Raw genomic sequence first — 13,599 nt, forward strand, 5'->3', positions numbered from 1 at the left:
ATAAATGAGAATGGGCCAAGTCATACTGAGTCAAACATCCTAACACAAAAAAAAAAAAGTGCAACTTCCAAAAGTAATGACTCCACAGTTTTAGAGATCGACGTCAATCTCCCTGAACGCACCATATTACATAACAGGCTTCAGCCCCTGAGCCACCCACCCAGTCCATCTCCACCATCCAGGGTGCTGTGGTCATAGTACACTTGTACTGGTGCAGGCCAGCAGCCGCTGAACACAGCTGGCAGAGGGTGATGCCAGGCAGGCAGCTGTCCAAACACTGTCCAGTCCCTAGAGCAGAGTCAGAGCAGTGGGATAATGGAAAAAGAGTGCAAACAGCCGCTTTTCTTTGTTACCAAGGAGGGAAAGCACACACGGAGGAAACAAAAAACCCTTTATGTTCATGTATCAGTTTAATTATCCAAAGCTATGGAAACGTGGATGTTGAGTAGCTTTCTTACAAATCGCTGTTCTTTCATGGTGATGATGTTGATGTTGTGTGTGTTTGCTCCCATACTCTCATTCTACCCACACCCTCAAAATAGTGAACAGAGAAACAGCTTAATCCTATTCTTGTTGACTGGTAACCTGCCACTTTCCAGAATATCTGTGCTGCCTCTCAACATGACATGCACATACTTTTGTTTGTTCACATGCCAACCCCCCCCCCCCCACTTTTTTGTCTTATTCCCCCATTATGTAGCCATGCATGAAAACATGCTAAGCAATCCCCCTTACTTAGCCCGTGGTCGTTAGTGTTCTCATGTTCAAAGCCTCCTTGGAGTCACGTCAGGCCCAGTCATCTGTGGATCTGATCCCATGTTGGGAAACAAAGAGGCACTGGGTGGGAACGGCCACCACACGAACTAACACACACACACACACTGATGCACACACACACACACACACACACACACACACAGTGACATGAGAGAGAAAAGTGGCTGATTTCTTTTTACTTTCCACTTCTCTCACTCTCTTTTAAGAATTAGTCCAACACATTTGCTCTTCTTAACTTTCCAAACTTTCACACACACACACACACACACACACACACACACACACTAAGGATTATAATGGGCTATGGGCGGGAACCACAAGGATTATTACTGGAAGACGGTTACACAACCAGAACAGAGGTTCAAGAGGCAAAGGGAGTAGAGAATGGATGTTGGCCATAGTGGTGCACATACATTCATACAGTCGCACTCATTCACACGGCTGCACATCCTGGTGTGTCGTACATACAGGTTAAAGCTGACAGTTCCAAGCACCTGTCATTGTCACTAACTCACAAGCCATTACTTAGTTTTCTTCTCTCTTTTTATTGCGGAAGCCCAGTTTCTTTGTCTGTCTTCTTTTCAAGGCATCAGATGAAGATGGTTGACAGGCCATTTAACAGCTGCCAAGTGAAACTTATGGTTGAAGGTCAAACGAGGATTCTCACAGTGTTTCTGAGAGTTGTCAGCTCCCCTGCCAGACTGCATTGCCACATCTGGTCCTGTATCTGGTTGCTAACTGAGTGTTAATCTAATTCCTCTGTGTGTTTGTGTTTGTGTGTGAGCAGACGGGGAAGGGAGAGCCCCACGTCTTCAAGGAAAAGACCTTCAAGAAGAAGCGGCAGTGCAGCGTGTGTCGTCAGAACGTCGACCACGTGGGCTCCTTCTGCAGAGGTAAATGATCATGCTGAGGTCATTTGTTCCTCTGGGCGGTCCGGAGGAATATACCAAATGATGCAGCAGCAGGCTGACGTGAAATCCTAGCTCATCCAAAACAACTTGATGACTAAGCAAAAAGCACTAGTAGCACATAGGATGCATTGACACAGGATACAGGACGTGGAATAGAACATGTGGTATGGAGTTTAACTGCAGTAATTCAGCAGGATGATATGAAGATTTTTACTTGGGTTGCGCTGTTAAACTTAACATACAATAAAAGCAAATGGAGATTATACAGTAGATGGCGGATTGATTGTATTACAACTATATGCATGTCATAAGTAATTAAACAATGCAGCTATGATGGGACTAATTTAGTCTCCTTTCTTTCCTCCTCCTTCCCTACTCTAATTCCTCTAAGTATGCAAGACAGCCACCCACAGGAAGTGCGAGGCCAAGGTAAGAATCAACCTCAACCCATCACTAGTGATCTAGTCATTGACATTATTGAAAGGGCTTCGAGATTTCACCAAAACTGGAGAATTTCAATACACTCAACTCTTAATTTTTGCATAACAATAGTGGATGTAAACACATCATTAATTAGCATTTTCTTTTTCTGGAAATTAAGTTAAAATTTGCACCACATTTGGATCGAAACCTGAGCGCTGGCAAATAAAATACATTCACATGGTCTCATCCAGTCCGTGACCTGAGGGATATCTCATGAAACAAGGTCAAAACACTCAAATAATAATAAATGTCATATGAGAAACTGTAAACAATTTGGGGTTATGATAACATAAGACTGCCAACACATTACACATCTTATGGTAACTATAAGAATGAGACATTTATGGTTTTATCCCAATAAGAGCTGGATAAATATGAGAAACAAAAAACAATGGAAGGTAATGCCACTTGTGAGACATAAATGGATTAAAACTGTAAATATGAATAATATAAATAAACGTAGTGGACATAGTTGGCACTGAAACAATTTTATCTTGTCACAATGAGGCTTTGAAAGCATTTTTAATAACTTAATATAAAGTAAATCAATCTGTAGATATATGAACCAAGTATTTGAAGTGAACAATGTGAATGTATCCTGCTCTGGAGCAGGTTAAATGTCAAGACCCTGCAAGCCTAAATGCTGACCCACTAAGCATCATGGGACACGACCCTGGGAGAGAGCCATCCATGTTTGTACATATTGATTTGACTGCAATGTGACAATATGAATAACAGAAATGCTTCTCTGAGTTGTTTAATATACTGATATGCCAGTGAGGTGTGAAAAGCCACATGACGGTGGCTCTGTGAGGGCAGAAGTCTCGAGATCTCTGCTAATGTGAAGGCCGCTCAGTTGCATTCCTCAGAAAGAGCTCCAAGCCCTTCTCCAACCCCACACTGCTGCCCGTGAAAGGGTCATTGATGGAGGGATGGTATAATGAATAGACAGAGAGATGCAGAGGGGGGAGAATGCCAGCCATGGCCAGAGTGACGAAGAGGGGGTAGAGGCTGAGGCAGGGAGCCTTGGCAGTCATCGGGCGAAGGAGAGAAAGCCAAGGGCGAAGGCATGTGGCATCCCTCCGTCCTCATGTCTTTTATCTGAGGAGTGGTGGTGAGCCCTGAGGACGAGTTCAGAGATGAAAGGATGGCTTTGAAATGGTACACGCAATAAAAAAGTGGAATCAGGCTTTTCAGGTCAACTTGTGATACGCACAGTGTTTATAAGTGGGTTTGTTTCTGCATGGAGATATTATTCTTTATAAAATATAGAACATGCTGTCTCATGTCTGTATGCTAAATGCGAGGCGACAGCTGGTTAGCTTAGTTTAGCATAAACTAATACAGCTAGCTTGGCTCTGTCCAAAAGTAAAATCAAAACTTGTTGTTTTGATTCTTCAGTTTTTATACAAGATATAACTGGATTATTAATAAACTTTGGAGGAGCTGGTAAGCTAGTAGGTATTTTGTAACTTGGGCTAGCTGCTCCCCCTTGTTTCCAGTTTTTAAGGTAAGCTACGGTGAGCTAGCTGTAGCTCTGTTTTTAGCGTACAGATGTGAGAGTGGTATCAGTCCTCTTCTTCTGACTCTGGGCAAGAAAGTAAATAAGCATAATGCCCACAAATTTTGACTTAATTAATTGATTTAGTGTAGATATTTTTAATGGCACAAGATGACGAATCACAAAACAGACATGTTACCACAACATCTCGTGTTTCATTTGAAAATCCTAGACTTGACACGAGCAAGCTTGTTGGAAAACAACAAATCATTTTACTAAAATGCTGGACCACATTTATTAACTGTTAAGATTGATTACAGAAAGGAGCACGATGTTGTTTGACGGCCTCACTGTAACTGCCTGATGTGTGGTTGTTGACTGGTGGTTAAACGGTGATATCCATCGCTGCTGCCCAGGAAGGGAGAGGTCGGATAGGGCAGGGCGTGTTGTCTGTGCTGTTATCTACCCTTTTATGAAGAGGGTAGATCGGATGGCATCAATCTCTAATACTGTGAATGCTGTATACTCATGTAGTGATGATGGAGACATGGCCCATTTATAGATCTACATAACAGATCTCAGCTGTCTGCTTGCCTAGCCGATTAGCTTTAGCCTTCCTTCCATATCTACTGTGTATATGACCTGGTTTTCAAGGTGTTTCCTCACTTGCACTTGAACCACGTTTGGCAGGTATTACCACGAGCATATTCACAGTGTTTATGTGCAAACACACACATCTGGAGGTCGGCCCTGTGTCATCAGTAAGCCATCCTGTCCTCACCCGGCTTCTGTTTACATCACCACCCGGCTGGTATTGTAAGCTCGGCGACAAATCGTCTCATTACTGCACCATCCGGTATCTTGTCAGTGTGTCTGCTCCAGTTTTCCGGAAACCTCCCCCCTATTCTATTATTAAGCTTCCTCCCCACAGAAAGTGATTGGTAGTAAGAGCTAGTCTATGTACAGTTTTGGTTGTCCTCTGTCATTCTGTTCCCTACTCTTTGCCCACAAGGTCGACAGCCTCCAGCTGGCCCATCTCTGTTCTACTACACACACACACACACACACACACACACACACACACACACACACACACACACACACAAACAGAGGGCCATAAAGAGTTTTATTCCAGCATGTTCCTCTCTCAGAGAACAGTTCCTCCTTATCTTTGATCCCAAGTGGAAAATTTAGTCCACAGGGAATTGGGGAGGGGGGGGGGGGGACTGAGGCCAAGGGGCAAAGAGATGGAGGGAAGTTTGGGGAAAGACACAGAAATAGGGAGGGGGGCAACAGTGGGAGGAGGAAGGATTAAGATTTGTGAAATGCAGCCCGTGACGAGTCGATCAGTCTGTCTGTCTAATTAGGCAAGAAGAGTCATTTCCGCTGGTGAGGGAAAAAAGAAACTGTCTCACTGTTTCACTGGCTGTCTGCTCAACTCGTAGACTAGTCACACAGGAAAGCCCCACTGATATGAAATCACACAGGCTGGTTCACTGAATGACTGCTGGACAGACTGTACAGAGGTACAAATCTGATATGAAGCTTATTTACGCTTACAGGCTGACTGACAAACACACATGAATCTTACCAACATTGCAAAAATTGCAATTGTTTTCTCCAAGTTAAACTACCTGTCTTTGAGTCTAAAGAAGATATGATTGTATCAGGGATTAAATATGATAAAATACATATAGGGATAAAATGAATGCATAAAATAATGTTTTTAAATTCAAATCAGACACTCAGAGAAAGGTCTGCTTCTTTAATTGACTCTTAAAATACAAAGACAATAATGACTTTCAAAAGTTGCTTTGTATTAATTGATAACAGCTACAAACTAAGCTAGTTATCCAAATAATGCTGCAAACAGACTTTAGCCCCTTAAGCTAGCACGACCGTTAGCTTTGCACACTGACAGGAGGAGCCCCTTCACTGCCCGAAACCGGACAGTTTTAAGCTAATAAACTTTAAACGTTAATATGAGATGCTGAAAAGTTTTAAGAGGAGATTCCAACATCTCTGTTTATCAGTTGTGTTTCATTTACACCTGAAAACTGCCAAGCTACCAGTTAAAAAAGACCAATAGTGAATGTAAAGGCATCACCATGCAGAGATCTTATTGACCAGACAATAATAAATGGTGTTTGTTGAAGTTACAGAATTAATGTTACTTATATTGTTTTTATTTATTTTGCAAGCTTAGCTGTTGAAACACTGTTAGTTATTATTATTATTAGTTAGTAAAATCTCTGCTCACCAAATTGCACTCTTTGAAATTGCTATTATATTATAAAAACGATAAATTGTTCAGCCTTAGACTTTGTACAGTATTATCTTCACTGTACTGGGCATAATGTGGTTTTCAATTTTGTAATTTTAATTCTGTTCAAATCCATAAACACATGATTTATAACTATTTGGATATCGTAGGATTGTAAGGTTACAAAACTAGCTTGAGCTTCCGGAGCTGAAACTTTTAACTTCTCATCTCAGGTCTGCAGTTGTTTACCAGTTACTCAGTGAGTCAGTAACTGGCTGACTGATGAGTAAAGACTAAAATAATTAAACTTTAAAACTGTCCAGTTCGTATTACTGACTGGTAAAGTCATCCTGCAGATGTTGCAGTACAGAGCTGTTTATCACAGTAACTACAAATCCCTGCTTCCCCTCTGTGCATCAGGATTCCTCGGTGTCTCTTGTCCCTGTCAGTCCTCTTATCTGCTCAACATGTCAAAAAACATTTCACATGAGACTGAGCTGTGAACTGTTTGCACTGTCTGCTCGCCTTTACAAAAAGAGGATGTACAATGAAGTACAGATAGATAGAGCGGAAGTGGGGGAGGATGTTGGGGATGAGAGAAAGAGCAACATAACCCGCCTGATGTTTCTCTAACATAAAGGCCTTTCATCAGGACAGATGTGGTCAGAGTCTTGCTTCCCAGAGCCTCTTTATTTTTAGTAGAGAAAAGTACAGTAGGCGAGGCAGTGTGCAAACTACTTTTCCTTTCTCTGATACTCTGTAAACCCTGGTCTTCCTTTACATGGTGTATATATTAGATTTTTTGTCTGGCTAACATCCTTATTAGTGGCAGTAATTTAATTAATTCCAACTCTGTTAAATGTTTTTGTGGATTCCTCCCTCCGGGTTCAGGGTGAGATGTTGCCCTAAGTGAAATCTTGTTCATGGAGCGGGAGATTGACAGACGGATCGGTGTGGCATCAGACGTTGTACAGGACCGTGAAGAGGAAGCTGAGCTTGAAGGCAAAGCTCTCGATTTGCAAGTTGATCTTTGTCCCAGCCCTCACCGATGCTCTGGGTAGTGCCCTAAAGAATGAGAGCACAGATACAAGGAGCTGAAATGGGTTTTCCTCTGTAGGGCGTCTGGGCTCAGCCTTAGAGAGGGGGCGAGGAGCTCGTTCATCTGGAGGGAGCTCGGAGTAGAGTCGCTGCTCCTTCACATCAAAAGGAACTAGTTGAGGTGGCTCGGGCGTCTTCCTTTAGAGGTTCTCCGGGCACATCACACTGGGAGGAAACCCCAGGATAGACCCAGAACTCGCTGGAGGGAGCTGGAAAGCGTTGCTGGAGAGACGGATGTCTGGATTACCCTGCTTAGCCTACTGCCACTGTGACCTGACCCCAGATAAGCAAAAGAAAATGGATGGTTGATTGGATGTATTGTTACCAGCCGTAGGAACATCAAAATATTGGCCGCTGGTGTGATCCCATCACATTTACTAAACTGACCCCTACATGCAAACCATGCTGCAGGAATAAGCCATAGGAAGTTATGCGGAGATGGAATGATGGCGTAATGGCTGTAATGGCACCATAGTCCATGTTTTCTCAACATGCAGCTCAACATCACAGCTGACCCCGACATCCCCCTCACCCTGCAGACTTCCTGTCTAATGGAAACCTCTGCGTCAAATATCTGCCTGGTTGCAGTGATGTATCTATAGGAATGTATCACTCATTGCTGTGAACAACATGTCAGCCACAGCTTAGTTATTCAACCTTACAAAAAAGGTGAAAAGGTATCAAAACATTCAGTCAGACAGTTCGCTGTAATCGACCCTCTTAATCATTTCAGTAGGTGGTTGAACGCATCACAGAAATGTAGTTTGCGGGGATCTCAGTGACATCAGTGGTGAGTAATCTCTGGTTAGAGCTTCATGGCCTTGAGCCCAGGCCTATGGTTTCCCTCCTGCAGGCCGAGCACTCCACCAAATACTCATGTAATCAGTGTGAGTCATTCAGGATAACGGGATCCAACTGTATCGTTTTAACATTACCAGGACCATGACTGTCTCTTCTGACTGAAGGAGTCGCCACTTTATCACAGACAGCTCTGGTAATTGCCGAGATAGGCTGGCGTGTTTTGACTTTGAGCTGTGTGTGTGCTTGTGCTTATATGCGTGTGTGTGTGTGTGTGTGTGTGTGTGTGGTTGCGTGCGTGCATGTGTGTACAGCGAGCGCAGGCTGAGCTTGGGAAGGAATAGGTGGGTGAGCGATGTTGATGAGAGTTAAAACCATAAGCATGACAGCTAACTTAGCCAAGTTGTGTGTGTGTGCGTGCGTGCATGCGTGCGTGCGTGCGTGCGTGTGTGTACCAGCAGGGGCATAAGCTGCACTAATTGGCCAGTGTATTTGTCATGTCTTAGATCTAGAACAGGAAGGGACCATTTGGATATCTCTGCAATGATGTTAAGTATTGACACCCACACTGGTGCATGAGGACATGAGTCACAGATTCTAGTGTTATCTACTGTCACTGTTTGTACTGGCTTTTAATTTGATTTAATATCATGTTTTAAATTTAGTCGAGTGACAACAAAGCCTGCTAGCAAATAGTGTATATTGTTTGTTTTCACTTTTACATCAACTCGTATATAAATTCAAATATTATCATTTGAATTTGTTGTTTTGCAGTGTTGCTGGACTTACAGCAATGTAGCTTCGCCAGTTTACAGTTTATTCTTTACGTTAGAAATGATCAGCGTGACATTTGACAGGAAATGTGGATGCAGCTTACAGTTAGCCTGCCCTGCGATTGTGCTAAAGTTATCAGCTGCCTATTAACTGTCAAACACGGATGATGGACGAGATCACGGACTGGTGGATTAATGAAAAGGAAATCAAATGAAACCTTAACTCTCTCCCAGTGAATACCTCTGAGGTAGTCAGCCTTACTGGTTTTCAGGATGTTTGGGGAGTTAGGTGGGGAGTTTTATTTTAATGACTCAGTGGTCCTACGTCTGAAAAAGTTTAAGAAACACTGATTCACACATTACGACAAATCCACAGCAAAAAAACCCCAAAAACATCATTGATATACAGCTGAAGGAAATGTGTGAAAATCCTGGAAGAAGTTTTTGTCAACTCATCAACACTTTAACTCCCTGTAACTAATGATATTGATCTAAGGGAGCACAACATCTGGCTCCACCAGATGTGTGCCTGTGACTAATGAGCTATTCCCGTCTTCTTGTCTTTTCATCTCTTTTATTTTGTGTCGCATCAGTTCGTTAAATTCATCTCCTTAGGCCTCAACGAGATGATAAGCAGAAACAAAAAAGAAAAATGAAAACAACAGTAAAGGCTTTCACCACAGGGTCATATTGTTTGTGAGCTGTGGTGTGCTAAAAAGGAGATGGGCCCTAAAGCAAATTGTTGACAATACACAATGCCTGTCTGAGGAATGTGAATGCATTTCTGTGCAGATGGGAAACACTGTTTAGGCTGAAAAGGGCTGCAAATATAGAAAAAGAGGGGGATGTTGTGCTTTTTGGAATCGTGTCGCAACGGATGAATGACTGAGAGGTAGCTCAACCACAGAGGGCACACAAGGGAGGGTAGGACTGAAGATCTGTAATAATGGTTTGTGTTTGTTGGTTCACAGGAGATTTTTTTTTTTTTTTTCCATTGTTGATCTCTCCCGATCTCATCCCGGCCAATGTCTTCCTGCTTTGTTTATTTACCCGCGTGTATTTTCGTCCTGATTTGAGCCTTCAGTCCATGTTTGGCTTGAGGAGAAGGGTAAAAACGGACTGATGAGAACACCGCTGTGTTGAACTATCAGTGTGTATGTGCAATCGGCTTTTCTGCATGTACCTAGAAAACCTCTGTACAAGCAACATGTGTGCATCCCTGTTTGGTGTTTTCCATCTGCATAACTTTACGAATATATCATGTAGTCATAACTGTTGACCCCCGGCTCCATAGCAGGGATTTGCTTCCCACCCGGTCATTAAAGCTCCACCACAGGGACCCATGTGACCTGTGATATGTTCGGCCTCCCTCTCAGCTGCTTGGAGCGAGAACGAAACAGCTAGAGACAGAGACCCTTTTCTTTTCCTTTTGGGGTCAAAAGAAAGTGTGGGAACAAGAGGCAATCAGAAAGAGAGACAAACGTGCTGAGCAGTGAGAAGAAATCAGATTAACACTTTGTTAGTTGGCCTCACACACAGAAAAGACCTAAAAGTGTGAAAGGGGGCTCCTAAGTATAGGGGATAGACACAGGTGTTGTTTTTGCTTAGTTATGGCCTTGAAGTACCCTTGAGTAAAGCTGGGTGCTTTCTGGTTTTCTCATGAAGTCCACCTTGTCATGATTAAGAGGCATTAGACATGTGGGGTACATTTGAAGGATAGTTATACATCTAAGCCAAGTAACTCTCAAAACCGCCATAAAATGAGTCCTGCAGGTCTGTGCAAAGCAGAGACCATCTGCATTTTTTGACTGCCAGACATACATAAAAAAAATTTTTTAAGTTAGTCTAAACATTAAGTTTCTGTGAAGGTGCATGGAGTTCACGAAAGATGGCGTAATGGTAATAGCTTTGGATGCCTTGCTAGACAGGACTTAAAACACATATACTTAATTGCAAGAACGTGATAAGCTGTACAGTGGTAACCATTACAGAAATCCCCCCTAAACCCACATATAACCCATATGACAAACAAGTTTCCAAAATGATTTCTCTTTGGGCGACGTTCCAGTACAACAGCAGTCAGTGAGCATTTAAGAAAGTTGGATTTCTATCGTCTTGTGAGAAATTGTTCCTCTAACCCCTCAAAGCCCTTTGAGACACTCAGTGTTTATACGAGTGGCCAAGAGCAAAGGTAAAGGTCACCAAACCCCAGTCCCGACACACTTCACTTCACCATTAACGTCTTCTCTTCCTTTTCAGGGTGGTTTTAATTGGCTCAGACGGTTTTTTACATACAGTCCTTCATCTATATGGAATTTGAACTATGACAGAAAACAGGTGTAAGACATAAAGAGATACCATATTGCTCAAACTCTTGGCAAACACGAGGAACATTTCCCCCGAGGGTAATTAATCAGAACGGCTGCTTAAGGTGGTGGGGGGGGGGTGTAACTGTCAAATTAGCGTTGCAGTAGCTGGTGAACATGCTTTGTCCTTTTATAATCTGATGTGTCTCTACTGCTTTGTCGAGTCAGTTGTCTGTAGCTGCTTCACAGATGCCGACATACCTGTTGCATCATCATTAGTCTTGTAATCAGAGAAGGAATTACCCTCTTGTTACTCTAAGACGTCACTGCGCTCCGTTCACTTCAAGGCGCCCCCTTGCATTCTTGTCTAGCTCGCTCGCTGATGGTGATGATGAAAGCGCACAAGGTCACAGCCAGCATCGGCTTTCACTGCTGATTCGTTGCAGCTTTCATCAATGCTCTCTGATTGGCTCTCCCGAGGGAGCTTAAGGAATGGGGGGACTATTAAGCCTAAGGCTAACCATCAAAGGAAATGCTGCATAAGTGCTGCGTTCATATGTAATCAAGGAGCAGGATCTCGACCAGGGTCTCGACTGTTTGTAACAGTTTGCTTTGCTCACAGACGCAGGAACTTTCACATCTTATGTTTTCTTGCTGCATGAGTCTTGCTCATTGGACAAAGCCTTTGTTACATAAGGAAAATGAGACTCATTGTGACTTCATTTCACACATAGAACTAATTTCTCTCTTTGCCTTCAGGACCCTTGTAACACTTTTCAAACTGCAGAAAAACAATGAATACATTACCATAAATAGCAATAATTATCTCACATACACAGTCACAGGCTCTCAAGAAGATTTCCCTCATGCTACTACCTCACCCCCACTAGTTACTCCTCTTAGAGCCTGCAGCTCTGAGGCCATGCGTTGAGAGGGGAGAGTCGTGTATTATCCATTAGCTGTCCTGTTCTGCTTTGATGGATCAAAGAGCTTGTAAAGAGCTGGTGGAGCCGGGGCCGCTGCAGCAAAACAAAACAGACGGAGAGGAAGAGGACCAAGGGCTGGCAGACGGAGATGGAGGGAAGAGGGCAGGGAGAGGAGATGGAGGAGGTGGGGAGGGGAGATGGGAGAGAGGGTTACGGGGGGTCAGGGCTATCTGAGCGTCGCCAGCTGGACCCACCTGAGAGGAGGAAGGGAAGGGAGGGGCAGCATTTTATGGCCAGTGAAGGAGAGGTTGAAATGTGCAGAGAAGAAGTAATATGCTTATTGATATTTGTCATTTGGATCATATTGATCACTTTGAAGTCATGCTTCTTCTCCTGAGCTACTTCAGTGTTTATTTTGGTTTTTCTTTAGATCAGTTTAGACATGCAGCCAGCACTTGTATGCAGAGCAAGTCAGAACAAGCTAGCTAGTCGTGGTTCTTTGTCTTTTTCAAGGATATTTGGTTACTGATGGACACAGGGGATCAATAATGTGACCTTCCTGGTTTTAAGACCAGTTTCATGGCCGTGGAGACGTGAGAATAATAGTGGAGGTTCAGAGAATGAAAAGACTTCGAGAAAACTGGTCGGAAGTTGGAAAGGTGAGGGGAAGACAAACAGGAAGGGTTTTGTTAGAAACAGATTAGAGAAGAAAAGGAAAAGGGAAGAAAGAGGAAGGAAATATTGGGATCGAGAGAAGATCCCAGCGGGGGAGAGAGGATAAACAAAAGGAAAATAATTCTGAGAAACAGGAGGACAGAAAAAGCACAAGTGTAGAAGGAAGTGAGCAAGGGTGAAAAATGGAGGGAACAAGTGGAGAAAGAGGGAAGTAATTTGACTTATAGATAGAGGGTAGGCAAGGGACGCAAGAGGGATGAAAGGAGAAAGAGAGAGATGGGTGGAGGTCTATTCGCAGGAAGTTTGTGCGTAAGTGTTGGCCCGAGGAGATGGAATCTTGGCTGGTGTGTTTGTTCTGGCTCAGGGGCCGCCCTCCGCAGGCCCCTCTGCTGGGCACCGGGAGAGAGGGATGTAGAGGAATACATGGAGGAAAAGATTAGAAAAATGAATGGATCAATGACCAGTGTGAAAGCGTCAACCCAGGTAAAGCCCGATTCATGCTGCGTTCAGGAACGGGTGCGCAGTCAAACTTTGGTAACTGTAGTCATAACAGCTGGAAATTTGAAACAAGGACTCCTTGAATCCTGGATTATTTCCAGGTTTGGCAGAGCGAGGAGAAAGTGGAGAAACTGGAACCAGTGGATGACTCCAGAAGGTTTTAATTTTTTTTTTTTGTTAGAAGCCAGTTCAATTTCGGCATTTTCCAGCAATACCATCAGATTTCATAATGAGTTTTGAGGCATGTCTTTCACTGAACATTACGCACGTCAAGCCCCACAAAGCAAGTTAGCTGACTTGATAATATCCAGAACTTGCCAAACCTCCTGATTTTTCAGTACTTTCCCATTTGACAGCCTCCTTTTCCTTTACCTGTCACACAGCACATTCAGATAGCCTTATAAACTAAAGTAATGTGTGCATATATGCATACATATTGCACTCCTCTAAGGTTGATGGACGTCCGAAAGAAAGACTCAAAATAAGATGGTCAAAAATAAAAAAAATAAATAAAAAAGTACCACCTTTGGGAGATTTTGGACCAACATGTAAGACACCAAATGAGGAAATATCTTTTGAAGGAATGGGGT

The 13,599-nt window shown here is 43.2% G+C and overlaps 1 protein-coding gene across 4 annotated transcripts in view; it reads left to right on the plus strand.

The window, feature by feature from the left end:
- Window positions 1–13,599, plus strand: part of LOC111230706 (tensin-2-like) — a 65,446-nt gene that overhangs the window by 13,864 nt on the left and 37,983 nt on the right. For all 4 annotated transcript variants that reach the window (XM_022757525.1, XM_022757527.1, XM_022757526.1 and 1 more), the window contains exons 2-3: window positions 1,565–1,670; window positions 2,080–2,117. In XM_022757525.1, coding sequence (XP_022613246.1) covers window positions 1,565–1,670; window positions 2,080–2,117 — 144 coding nt within the window. The remainder of the gene's footprint in view (window positions 1–1,564; window positions 1,671–2,079; window positions 2,118–13,599) is intronic.

The sequence above is a fragment of the Seriola dumerili genome, unplaced genomic scaffold (assembly GCF_002260705.1).
Source record: "Seriola dumerili isolate Sdu_G_001 unplaced genomic scaffold, Sdu_1.0 BDQW01000283.1, whole genome shotgun sequence".
In the NCBI taxonomy this organism is placed as follows: domain Eukaryota; kingdom Metazoa; phylum Chordata; class Actinopteri; order Carangiformes; family Carangidae; genus Seriola; species Seriola dumerili.